A 14,304-nucleotide genomic window follows, 5' to 3' on the forward strand; every position below is an offset into this window, starting at 1 on the left:
TCTGCTGCTTTTCTCTGGAATTGCAGAGAAATCATTTCAGGCAGAAAGTAATTTTTATTTTGTTAAAATTGATGTCTGGTCATGTGGTTTTTATGTCTCAGCTTCTGAAGGCCCTTAAATAAATCTAAAGACTAGAACTGAACAGGGTATAATTTTCTTACCTTATTTAGCCTTGCAAATTAGAAAAAATTTACAGTCCTACTAAAAGAGATGTCCAAAAATGTATACTAGTAATTGTATAATACTATGGACACTCCCTGAAGATGCATAATATTTAGATCTGAGCCACTTTTCTTAAAACAAATTCTAAGACTCCTTAATCCCAGATTAAGTTCATGCCCAGTCTGCTGATGACTGTTCTGCAGTGGGACCATCTCAGCCCCTTTTGAAAGATCTGCCTGGATTTCTTTAAGCACAGTTCCATGTTCCAGAGAAAGAGAAGCTGATTATGCAGTGCAGTGTGTGCAGATCCAAGTCCTGGATTCATCCCACCTGGCTCAGGTTGGTGTTTGACCCATCTAAGCAAGCAATGAATTTTCCTGGAGTTCTGCTGCCAAACAATGGAGAGACACATAAGTCCTGACAAAGCAGACATCTGTCTTTTAGCTCACTCAGCACCCACCTTACCTCAGCAGTTCTGTACTCTCTCTACTTATTCTGACTCAGGACCACATCTGGCCATCATTATTGCTCACTAAAGCAACAGTAGGTAATTATTATCCAGGAGAGAGCTGTTACTCAAACTTTCTAGGTGGCATGTGGGTTTCTGATCTCAGACAGCTTTTGCATCAGAGTGGAATTACTCCTCATTTCCAAACATACAAGTAAAACCAGAATCAGATCCCACAGTAAATTAAAAAAAAAAAACAGTGATGCCAAGGAAGAAGATCCATGGTATAAGTGGTTCAGAAAGCAAGTGTAAGCCATATGAAATTATTACTTGCATTGTCTACAGGGTGTGTGAAAACAAAGAAATGCTAGAGAAGTGATCTTGCAGGACTTGCAGGAAGTGGTAATGACAGCTTAATTTTCTTAAGGCAGATGTCACTTCTTTTATACACAGGCTGTGGAAATTAGGGCAGATTGCATGATTTTCTTCTAGTTTCTTGACTTCTTTCTGTCCCACATGTCTTGCACCACTGTTTTGGCTAGACATGTAGTTGTTGTGCAATGTTTTGTTGGAATAAGGGTCTCCACACTCAGCATTATCTTTGGATAACTGGTCTAGATGGAATTTCCAGCTTTTCTATTTTACCACAGCTTCCATGTTACTGAGGACTTCTATGAAAAATGAACCTTATAAATGCTACAAATGTGCAGCAAAATTGCTTTCATCAGCACAATATCTCCAATGCATTGCTTTATTTCTTAAAAATGTGTAATTAGTCAACACCTCTTCTTTGATAATCTGTATACTGAGTTAAATGCTAAATTAATATAAAGGAAATCAGCAAAATACAAAGATTACTTAGGTCCATTTTGTCTGCTGAATCAATAGGATTTACTTAGTGCTAATGCACTAACCAGATTATGAGAACTAATGCAGTACTGTTCAATGACAAAAGCAAATAACTCTTTGAATGATCTTGACAAAAGAACATGAAATCATCTTAATTTGTATTAACTAATTACATTTAACATAGATGTTTTTTACTTATTACCTTAAGTGGAGCATCAGTACAGTGACTTCCTTCCCCCATCTCATTTCAGGAATAGATCAAAGCAACAAGTATTAAGAGTTACTGAAATGATCCTGTGTAAAATTTTACACTGATGGAGTTCTTTAAAAAATTTTATTCCCAGGAAGGGACATGCTTTCTCTGTATTCCATACAAAAATCTTTGAATTGCTTTCAAATACATGAGGAGTATTGGGAAGAGGAGGAAGGAAGAAGAGGGAAACAATTCTTTGTTTAAAACAAAAAGAGAAAGAAACTCTTCTACCTTTTAGAGTAAAGCTTCATTGCCTCAGCAGAAGTTCTTAGAAATAGAGAACCCAGTCCCCTGTCCCAGGCAGGTTCTGTCCTGCATGAGCACTGGACTGAGTTCACAACACCCACACACCCTCAAGGTGTTATTCACCAGTCAAGGAGAAACCAGAAGCATTGTGGCTCTGCTTCCATGGGAACTGTTTAGCACATGAATTGGCTTCCACTGGCAAAATTGAGCCCTTCAATATGATTCATTCTTCCATTCCTTAGGATTGCAAGAATCATTATTACCACGATGATGATCAAGTCACTCTCATCCTCAGACAACTACCTGACTTCACTGAATTATTTGGGCTAGAATTACATTCTTGTATTTTCAATAGAGAGAAGCAGTGATCAAATGCACTTCTCATCTGAAGAGAAATAATGCAAACTACCCAGAAAATTAGGGTGTATCAAGAACAGCAAAGCTATATTGGCTGAAAATACATGGAAATATTTAGAGAGGAAAAAATGATAAAGTTCTTTGTTCCTCATGGTTACTCTTCCTGTTCAGAGTCTGCTGTTACCTGTAAATTCTTCACCATTATGTGTTTGGTTCCAATAGGACCCACTCTGAAAACTATAGTTTTATTATTCATCTTAATTCACTGACTTCCACAAGAGAAGAGGTAAGGAACTTATACACTCTCAGGTTTTAAAGGTCTTGGTAACCAATTTGTTATGTAGAATCACCTATTCATTGAGAAAGTCTACGGTAGTTTCTTTGGAAAAAGATTTTTGCCATTTGCAAACATCTGGATGCAGGTCATTTAGAAATAGCTTATTTCTCCCCATTCCATGTTGTGCCACAGACCTTAAGGGTCTTTTCCAACCTAAGGGATTCTTTGATTCTGTGAAAGGAGAAATGCTATTGGCTCTTATAGGTGACAACTTCTCTTGAGGGAAAATCCCAGAGTTCATAGCAAAAAAAAGTTGATACTTAGAATTCTGATTCTTGACAGCTAAACAGTTAAAAGTCATACAAACAAACCAGCAGGAAATAAAACTCATGCATATTCCTACTTTTATTTGAGCTTTACATCATAACTGCAGTATTTTATGATTGACACTAGGAAATATCACCTAGTTACTTTCAGACCATTTCTCCAATTTGCCAAATTAAATTTTAATTTTAATGATGTCCTCCGAGTGGCTCACAAGACATTATGAAATGTTCTGCAGTGATTAAGTCATTGACTTCCAGTTTATTCAAGACATTAAACATAATATCAAGACATTATACATAATATCACTTTCTATATGAGCACTGCACTTAACTAAGCAGGTTTTGACCATCTTTAGAAGAACAAGCCTGGAGGAGTGTTTCTCCGATTTACAGTCATGCAAATTAGAGAAAAACTCACAAAAATATATTTGGATTTTTTTTCCCCTGGGTATAGTATAGTATTCAGACTAGAGACTAGACTTTTGGGTCATTTTTCTGACACTGACCTAACCAGGTATTTTTCTGAGATTTTCATTAGTTTCTGTAAGACCTCCTTCCCCACTTTGCACTTTTGGCTCTCTCACTTTTGCAACTCTCTGAAATATTTTATTTTTATGCTCACTGAATATGACATAGAAACCATCAGTTGGCTGCAAAAGAGTGACAGCTCCTGATAGCTCAGCTCAATGATGTCTAGAGACTTTTTTGGCATATTTGTCTTCTGTGGACCAAATCAAGGGTAAATTCCAACACACCACAACTTCCCGTATGAATAAGTAAGATAACATTAATTATCTTCTAGCCTTCTGGACACAGCTGTAAGGCAGGGCTTGCTCACACCTCACTGCATTCCAGCAGCACACCTGTGCCAGCTTAGCAGTAACAAAGCCCTCTCTGTGAATCACAGGCACAATTGGCACCTCTTGCCCTGCAAGAGGAGTAGGATAGCTGAACCCAAGCACTTACCCTGCTCTAATCGTCCCTTTCAATGCTTGTGTGATTTCTCAGTGGAACTTGGCATAACATCCAGAGTGCATCATCTGACATCAGTTATTTTTCCACATTGACAGCCAAATGGATAGTTATGTGTATACTGGGAGAGAGGAAGGGAGGGAGGGAGGGAGGGAGGGAGGAAGAGAGAGAACCAGGCTTAAAAGTGTTAATTTAAAGCAGCATCTTTGACAAAGTTTTCCCTGTTATCAATCTTCCTTTAGTTTTCTAAGTAGCCTTTTAATCTCTGCATTTCTACTCAAAGATCAAAGCCTTCCTATTTCTTGAACAGCCAACCCTACATTATGGTTAATCCATGAAGAGCCAGGTTTTGTAAGAACCATATGTGTAACAATCTGTAGGTTCTTCAGCAGACAGACAAAATTATGGCATCTCAGAGGAAGGCTGAGCTGACTTTGTGGCTGACTTTGTAGAAGCTAAGAAAGGTGTCAGAGCAAGCAGGGAAATCTAGCCACTTTTTCCAAAGAGCTTGAACAGGGTTTCATGAGGCAGCATGTTGGGATGTTTGAATTGTGCTGAAATGACTATTTAGGAGGAAGTACTTTAAGCTTAGCACAGAAGCATTTCTCTCCAAAGTCTTTGGTTATGGAAAAAAGCAGTTGCAGGAAAGAGCAAAGATCCCATGTTGGGGGAGGGTAAAATCAGAAATCTGCCTTATTTCAAAAACCATGAAAACTGTACATCTTTCTGCACTTGAACTATTCATACTCATTGTATGAGTAATCTGCACAGATGTTCCAGAAATACTTTTAGACTGGATAGGATATGAGTGCAAAAGAATACAGCTTTTAGCTTGTTTGGTGGCCAACACAAAGAAAAGCTAAACCTGCCCATTGATGATTTAACCCAGTCAAACACTGGGTTAAAAAATACTTAAGGTGTGTTCCTAGTTCAAAGTATTAATACAGTTCCTGCTGAACAAAATTCTCTGTATAATAACAGTTAATAAGAAAACTAACACAGCAAAACCTTTTATGTGGATAACCAAACTGTTAAATCATGCTGTACCAGATCTAATTTAGATGCCCTTTTTCTGTATCATTAAGACACTGCACAGAGATTTCAGTTTTGGTCTGATGTAGGCTTTCACCTAAATGATGCAGTAAATTGACAGGGCACCTTCAGAAAAGCTGGCACCAGTGCTGACTGCATCTCCTAGGGACCACAGAAAACCTCACAGCCAGTGCTGTTGCTGGGCTCACCTCATAAAGATCTCAATTTAACAGCAAAGGGCTGAGCTACTAGGTTGAACATTTTGTTGGTAGTATTTTCAGTGGCTTGGGTTTCAGTCCAGAATTCACCAGTTAGGCCAACAAGAAATTCTTCATTCATTGCTTTCTTTTTCGTACTTTGAGGAAAGACATCTGAACCTAGAAAATAAGACAATAAAATTTTACTCCTACATGCTCTTTAAGGGTATGATGCAGATCTATTTGACTTAGTAAAAAGAGTCTTGAGTGTCTTGAAAACGTTTCTTTCAAGCTTCTTAAAAGATTTGTTAAAACATGTTTGTGACAAAAAACAAATCAATTAAAAAAAAGGAGAAATCAAGCTCACTATTGATTTCAACAGAAGCAGCCACCATAAGATCCTTTATAACCTTCCTAAATGTTTATACATTAAGTATGGCACAGTAGGAACATGCTACATGATTTCCAAATTTAAACTGGTTAAAGATCCTTTAAGGAATTCCTGGTTATTATCTTTATACCACGTCCCCAAAACAGATAATGTAATATCAATAATAATGAAATTATTGGTTAATAGATTACTATTGAATTGTTAGGAGGTTGTATTCTTCATCAGAGATAACTTAAAGTGTATTGTTCAATATTTTTTCCAATGAAAATTAAAAACATGCAATCTCTATTCCCAAAATGAAAGAGAAAATCCTGCAAATGCAGCTATTATTTTAGTACACTCAAGACATATAGACGTCAGATGAATTAGTGCATGAACCACGGATGATCAATATAATAATCTCTGCAATTTTTAAAATCTGTCTGCTCCATAGTTTCATTTAAACATACAATCAGAAACCTGTTTTTCCTAACTTACCTCCCTTTTATTTCTCTGGCTTCTCCACTTTAGTGTCTTAAGTCTGAAAAAGTTGGTGAAAATAGAGAGAAAAGAATACTGGAAATTGTTATTTTAACGTAGAAAATCACGTTGTTGTCAGAGAATCTTTTTCTAGGAAACTGTTTTAGAAGTAGGTGTGTCACTGGGCAGGCTCTGCAGTACAAGAATTCTCAGACTCTTGGAGAAGCAGCATTAAGGAAGTCACTGAGAAAGGATCCCTTGATATATGTGATTATACACATATCATCTAGTTAAATATAGACCCTATGTCTTATTCCTGCAGACATGATTTTAAAAGTTAATAGAAACATTCCCATAACATTAAGAAGTTTTTGCCTTCCTCATGAAACATCATAACTGATGAAGCAATTAAGTTTGAAACATCTTAAAATACTTTTGGTCGAATGCATTTGTGCTAAATGACTTCATTCTGACAAAGATCTATTGCTGCTCATAAAGACAGCACTCATCTGTACTTCATTTTCAAACAGGCTTTTTCAAGAAACGCTTCATACTGCAGAGCGCAGGATGATGAATATCGCTTAGAAGTGACGACTCCTCTGCAGAGGGTTGACTTGTTCATGGGCCAGTTCAACAGTGTCCTGTTAACTTCAATATCCATCTTCACCAAAGGGAACCTCACCATTGCTAATCTGGGAACTTCAGAGGGCCGCTTCATGCAGGTAAATATTACTGTATCACTGCAGTAACTTCTCAATGAAACAAAGTACTAGCGTTCAGCAGGATGGTGAAAAGGGAGGAGCATTATTACACTAGTTCAAAAGATATTAGAATATTGAAATTACCAAATAAAATACAGCTTCTGGAATATAAATGAAGTGTCTAATAGAGCATTCAGTATTTTAAGTGTTTACCTGGAGTTTGTGGTTTGGAACAGTGGCTGAGGAGCGAATTCTACCATGTTCTCCAGTTGTCTTAGTTCACAGAACAGTTTTGGTCCATACAAACAAGAGTTCTTTCAAAGAAGACTAAACTGAAAGCAATGTCTTGGATAAACAACAAGTATGCCTCAACTCCAGCTGAGGCAGAAAGGTCTAAAACAGTGACTGATTATTCAAACAGCTTCAAAAATACACTTTGTATGGTCATTTACACTGGAGGATCAGATTAAATCTATTCAATGTAAAATGCCAAGACAGTTTATAATGCAGAAGCAGGATCCTCAGCATTAGTAGTTTCTATATGCTGATACACTCCCCTGGCACCAAATTCCTTGCTAGTGTACCCATAGCCTATGACTCACAGCTGTAGAATTGAGATTAGCTCCTTCTCCACCTACTTTCAAGTTTCTCTGAATGTGTATTAGATTTTCAGGCTCTTGCTCACTCCTATCTCACTCTGTTCTTTTGGATTACAGTTCTTCCTGTCCTAAAACAAGTTTTTCATAAAAAAGTGATAAATCACCCTCCTGAGTAGTCTGTCTCCCCCCACTAAGTACATAACTAATCTAGACAGGTAGATTATACTGCATGACTTCTTTGTAGGTGACTAATGAAAACTTCCTCAAGTATTGACAGTCCTCTGGCCTTCTTGTTCTGTAGGCTATAGAGAGTCATCTAAGTTAATGAGAAGACCATCAGTTGCTGTGCCATTCCAGTTTTCCCACTTCCCATAACCTTCCATTAGAAAAGACTTGGGCATATGCAGCCTTTAGTGGAACTAAGCCTTTCCTTTCTTCTCTTCCTTCCCCTCATTTTCCTGCCACATGCAGTGCATAGGGTTATATATTTTCCTCAGTGTGTGTACCCTGTCTGGATAAAGGGAATCCTAAACCTCCAGACTTCTGCACAGACTGGACACAGAACCAACTGCATAATGCAAATTCTGTAATGTTCTACAGGCAAGAAGTTCAAAGTGATTTGCCACAAAGGATGGAGAAAAAAGGAGGGAAAATCATGTTTCTCTCCCCCCACCAAAAAAAAAAAAAAAAATTAACAAAACTTTCAATGACAACTCTGCCAGTTTTACCTCAAATTCCCATGATGACTTTGGTAAATTTAAGCTGCAGTTTGTCTTCTGTGCAGAAAAGACAAATGCTAAGAGCTGCACACTTAGCATGGGCCCAAGCTGTTCTCTGTTCTTGAAAGCAGATACTGATTCACACAGTGAAATGAGCAATTTGTTTAACCTTTCTGAAATCATTTCCTTATCTACAAAATACAATTAATAACAACTACTCTCTTACTCCCAGCATTACTTCTGGGCTGTCACAAAGCTTTTAGGAAGGTTTGGTAGAAAGCACAAGGGAGCATTATTTTTATTTATAATGTTCTTTAAATTATTCATTCAAATCCTGCAGCACACACTTCATTCAGATGTTTGCCCAACTCACGGAACAATTAAATATTTCCAGAATACATTTCCCATTCCAGGTTCAGTTACAGATCAAAAGAAAAGGCTATTGTGTAAACTGCACATGGCCATTAGCAGAAATATTCTCATCATTGAATCACACTGGCTTCAGCCACAGGGGGAAGTCAGCATTGGGCTCATATTGTACTAAACAGGAGCTCTTTCTTTGAGGGTTGGGTGAACCTAGCAAGAGAATAAGCATACTGACTGCCTTAATGACACTGCCTCCAAATAAAAAGTTAGAATTTGTTTTGTTATTAAATGACTTTGGAAGGGATACCAGATATGTAGGATATAGCAGACACAAATTTTTGCAGAATTTAATGTTCTCTTACTTTATTTTTTTTTCTAATGGCAATCTAGGGAGTTCTTTTAAACATGTTCATTAGGAAATGCCCAACTAAAGCAGATTTGTAGTGTTTCTATGGAAATATAGCTGCAATGAGATTTAGATCATTAAAAATTAAGCTATTATATGACCATTACTGAAGTAAAATGGGTAAAAAAAATCAGGATAATCTAACAATGGCTTAATTAATCAAAAATATATCCCCAAAGACTTCCACATACCAAAGAAATTTAATGTTCTTTTTTGTTTCATTCACAAATCTGTTGGAACATGTCTCAAAGAATCCTCAGCTCTTCACTTATTATGCATCTCACTTTTGCACAGTCATTTGCACTGATATTTTTGTACTGATATATTTGTACAAGCAAATATTGAATTTTCCTGTGCAATCTCCCTATAACTTATAGCTATTTAAAGCTGACTTCAGACACAAGTATGCTTTCAGAGAAAATTAGTTACAAAATTCTGCCTATCAGGGAACCTGTTTTAAAACTGGTTTTATTGTGTTAGTATTTTGAGAACATATTATCATACCAACTATTTAAAAGCAAAAGAAGAAATATTCATATACAGCTTTCTATATTTAGAAAATCAGCTCAGCCCTTCAAGTGCACACAGTTCATTTTGTATCTTCTTTGAAATACCAAACCTTGCTATATTTAGACAATTTCATTTCTGACATAAATTTCAGTACTAGCAGCCATCCATGAGATTAAAAGAAGTAGTACAGTATCTCTGTCTTTGACAACAGCACCCTGAAGTGTCCAGATGTGCTGCAGTTTGGGGAAAGTGATGAACATTTGAATCACATTTTTGCTGTATTAATTTAGGGTTTCTTTTAGTTGTTATGAAACATTTTGGGAGGGTTAAGGGGGAGACCTCATGAAAACTTAGTGATCTTGTAATCTAAATTGATTTGAAGCTCCAGGCCTGCACTGTGGAAGCCAGTAGGTGCAGCAGCAAGTTATTGAACCTGAAACTTATTTGAAAATGTTTCTCATATACCCCCATTTACTTACTTGCACTTGATCAGCAGCCAACCACTTGATTCTTTAATTTTCTTTCCTCTTTTTTATCATCTTTTAATCTCCTTTTGCTTTTCTTCTGTTCATCTTTTCCTGCCTTCCTATATTCCTCTTGTCTCTAACTCTTATTTCTTTATCCATCTATTTTTTGTCTCTTTACCTCATGGCTATAGCACAGCATTGCTGCAAAATTCAACAGATTTAACATGTAGGTTTTGATGTATTTAGGGATACATCACAATGAATAGTTCCTAACTTTACAAGTGATTCTCCCAAAGCTTATAGCCTTACCTATCAGAATTGTTAATGATCACACTCAGAGCATAGCCCATGTTTTACTTATTTTAAAAAGCTCTCTAAAGAACCAGTAATAGTCAGAATGCAAAAGCAGGCATGTTTTATCCCACCAAGGAATACTCACCTGTTGTTTTCTGCTTTTAGTTTGAAAAAAATAGAATTATTCACTTGAACAGCTTTGGAAAGCACTAATACTGTAAAGCAAATACTGTAAAGCTTCCTTCACTATATGTTTATTTTTTTTCAGCCAAAATCTGGAACTAATATAAAATCAATCTGGATGGTCCAAATACAGAAGATGTGTTCTTCTAAGGAGGATAATTAGGGCCATGAGGTGAATTCCAGATCTCTCCTGAAAAGTACTGCAGCCCATTCACATACTGAGCATGTTTTGGCTGCCTCGGAAATGTCAAATCTGTATTTGGCCATGAATAGATTAGAGTTTGTAGTTTACTAAATATTGTGGGGTTTCTGTTACAAAACAGACCAGTAATAATTTTTCTAAGACAGCTGACATGCATGAGACAGGAAAGAAAAATGGTTTTACTTCCTTCCTAAGCTGAAGCCTGACAACAAACTTTTTTTTCCTCTTCTCTTTTTTTTTTTTTTTTTTCTGCTGAGAAGTTGCAGCTGTTTCAGCCTTTCTTATTGTGCTTGTTTTCAGACTGTGACTGGGAACATAGACTGTAACTACAGCTGTTGGGTGCAAAGTGAATCAGGTATTTCACAGTGGTTATTTGATTAGAAAACAGCACCCAGTCACACTGCTATAGCTGAGGAATCAGATTTTCAGCTAGTGTAAAACAGCCTTATTCTGCTCAAACTAAGATATGCTGAGAATACTACTCAAAACTGGAAAAGACTTACATTACCAGCCAGTATTTTGAGAAATTATAGTTGTTAAAAAAAAAAAAAATCCACTCCATGATATATTGATATAATTTTAATTTTTTTGCTTGGTTTCAAGGCATTTTGGGTTTTTTCTGCCTGAAGTTGGCATTTTTTCAGAGAATGTTTTTAGAGTGATGATGAAATGAGTTCTTCAGGAAGGGGAAATCTTTGTGGTAGCTCTGGGAAGTGTGGGATATGGGAACATCTAACAAGATTTTTTCTTAAGAGCTCACATTTGGTCTGGCCATAACAATGGACAAGAGATCAATGCCCTTGACATAGCAGAGGCTGGATTTCAGCCTAAGATTATGTTTGGAAGCAGAGCAGTGCATGTGCCCCCTACACTTGAAGCTGGCCTCAAAGACAGCACCCCAGCAAAAGCACCACAACTGCTTCTTGGTGATCTTGAGGAGGAGAGATGGAGAAGCTTTCACTGAATGTTTTACAGTCACAACAGGCAGCCACTCTCTGTAGATGCAATTTTGGCAGCAGGGCCACCTCATCCTTGTGACTATGCCAGTGCAGCTCAGTGCACAGCAGGGCAGCAGTGGTGCAGAATGAGGGACCCCACCACAGCCCCTCTCATCTCCATGGCTCAGTGGGACATCCATCCTGTTGCTTCTGGAGCTGAGGAAAGGCTCTTCCCATGGGCATACATCGACTCTGAGGTGCCACCAGCCACATGCTGGCTGCAGTCCTGTCCCATCTGGCTGAACATGAGCCAGCTCTAGCTGAAAAGCCAAGCATTAGCAAAACATGGTAATGCACTGTCATGTCTGAGCAGATTCTGGACAGAAAATGGCTTTGGGCACAAAAACCAAAGCTTGATGGTAAGATAGAACTTGCTGGAGTGCTGCACATCAGGCAACAGACCACTCATCCTCCCAGGGGCTCTCTGCTCTTGTTGGACATGCAACAGTACAGATTAATGTAAGCCTGGTTCTAGAGAACCATTGAATCCCAGTATTTTTGCTGGGAAGGGTTATATGGGGTTATAATAAAGGTTCCAGGAGCAGAGTTCTGGCAGGGACTAAGATTGATAAGGTAGAGGTATGAGGCCAGTAAAAGCACACAGTCATACCTTTCTCAGTACCCTCCAGCTTCTGGCACTGAGATACTCTGAGCTGGAAATTGTACCCATATTTTGCACTTAATAGGCATTTATGGACTCCTTTCTCCTCAGTTTTGCTTACTGTTTTCTAATTTATTTTTGTTTTCCCCTCTGTGGTATGCTGCAACAATGACTTTCATAATTTCATTACAGTTTGAATGATAAAGAACTTTTTGGGACTTCTTTAAATATGCTGCCTTATCATTTGTCTTTGATTCTGTCTGATGAGAAATACAAGTGGGGCACTCACAAATCAATGGTTTGGGAAATTCTCACACACTGAGCACAAATCTGTGGTCTTTCACATGCAAGTAGACAGAACATTTGATAATCATGCTCATTTCCCAGGAATACTTATGATTAAAAACAAGCACCACAACCAAACTTTAACACACATCTCATTTCCCCAAAAAGAGAGAACTTAGCATGTGTTGTAGCTGCTTTCATAGACTACATGCCAGGGAACATAATGCATGCTACAGAAATCAGTGAAAAAAAACATCACATCTGCTTTTTATTTGTGACTGCATTCAAGGATTGGGAAAATTTGTCCCAGAATTCAGCAAGAGAGCCAAGTCTTCAACATTGCTCTCCTCTTGCTAACAGCAAAGCAGCAAGACCTCACCACTCCAGGAGTCAAGAGTCAGAGCCATGGTGCCTGTCAGCAAAATGAGTTGACATAGAGCAAAGAAATACAAAGCTTTGCATCTTTCACTGTGCTCAGTCAAATTCGGTTTATATTGTAGTGTACAAGAAGCCAAATGGACCTTTGAATTTATCAAACTCCTCTTGATGCAGACCCTGTCCCTCCAGAGAAATGGAGTTGTGATAAAACCACGTATGCAAGTGGCAAGGCATATTTAAAGCAAGTGCAAGAAGGTCAAGAAATAGATGAGCATGGACTTCAAACCCTACAGAGCCTGGGAAAGAGTGATGGGATGCCCATGGAGTCATTGCAAAGGTTGTCCTCAGTGCCCACTGCTGTCCTGTCTCAGCAGCCCAGCAATTCATCTGGCTTTTCAGTACTGGCAGTCTGACCTATTTAAGGCTAAATGCAAACTGTGCACACAAGCATTGGTAGGAATGTGAATAGCTGCAATCCCTCCATCTTTCATTTTTAAGCCAACAGAAAACTGTGGCAAACTCTTGCTAAGTAGCATTTTCATATCTATAGCTCAACTTTTAACATTTATGATACCAGTTCTTTCTGGGGTAAAGAATGTATCTTGATTCTCAAGGGGAAAAAAGGTATCAAACACTGCATAATGTAAAATCCATATAGCCAAATTAAAATTAACACCTGGTGCTGAATAACTGGTTTGAGAGCACATATGTTTTAATATTCAGTTTGAGTAGAAAAGCTTACACTCTTCAGAAGAGATCCATTATATTCTTCATGGATTAGAATGATATACAGCATTTAGAAAGCCACATATGTGCCCTTTGCAAGGCTGTGCTGCATATCCCTGGGCATTTGAGGCATTGCACAGTAAAGTTAACCCTGAGCCTATCTCTGCTGGATAATGGCATACACCTGCCAGACATATAGGGAAAAAATAACAATATGATACTTAGATTGGATTCCTTTTAGAAGGCCTCTCATTGTTGCAGAAGATATTTCAACATGTAGACAGTAACATTTGTAATTCAATCCTGCTGACTAGCAGAACTGAGCATCAGAATGATTTTTAAAATAAGCTGTTGCATGCTGGTTTTCAACTCAAGTTATTACAGACTTAATTTGCCATGTTACACACAGACAAACCTAGATTCAAGTCTTCATATTTAACATTAGCACTAGCTGATGGCCATGAAATAATATTTAAGTTAATAATTTTAGTGTTCATGGACCTTAGTGATCGCTGACCTCCAATTCAAATAATACATTAATATATTCATTATTAATTAACTGTTGGTTGTTATCTTCATGGAGATACTTTATGGAAATAGTATGAGCTATGCTAGAAAAAAATTGTTTGTTTTTCTCTAAATAGAGAGTCATAAATACTGTGTTTGTCCTAGTTACTGGTATTGAACGTGATTCTCAAAAGACATCAGAAGAGCCACATGGATTTAAATGAAGAGTCCATCTAGTTCAGTTCTCTGTCTCCAGTGGTATTGACAAGTGGGTGCCTAGTGACCCAGACACACATAGATACTACCTTCTGCTGCAAGTCTCCAAGTATTTTTTTTCTGGGAATTTCCTGAGCTATTGATTTTTGTCTGTTTAGCTCTTTCCATGTACCTGTG

At 37.7% G+C, this 14,304-nt stretch overlaps 1 protein-coding gene across 6 annotated transcripts in view; it reads left to right on the forward strand.

The window, feature by feature from the left end:
- The window catches only part of MET (MET proto-oncogene, receptor tyrosine kinase), an 87,935-nt gene that overhangs the window by 25,711 nt on the left and 47,920 nt on the right, over window positions 1-14,304 (forward strand). For all 6 annotated transcript variants that reach the window (XM_056515496.1, XM_056515511.1, XM_056515488.1 and 3 more), the window contains one exon: window positions 6,500-6,691. In XM_056515496.1, the coding sequence (XP_056371471.1) occupies window positions 6,500-6,691 (192 nt within the window). The remainder of the gene's footprint in view (window positions 1-6,499; window positions 6,692-14,304) is intronic.

This window comes from Oenanthe melanoleuca, chromosome 1A (genome assembly GCF_029582105.1).
Source record: "Oenanthe melanoleuca isolate GR-GAL-2019-014 chromosome 1A, OMel1.0, whole genome shotgun sequence".
Classification (NCBI taxonomy): Eukaryota; Metazoa; Chordata; class Aves; order Passeriformes; family Muscicapidae; genus Oenanthe; species Oenanthe melanoleuca.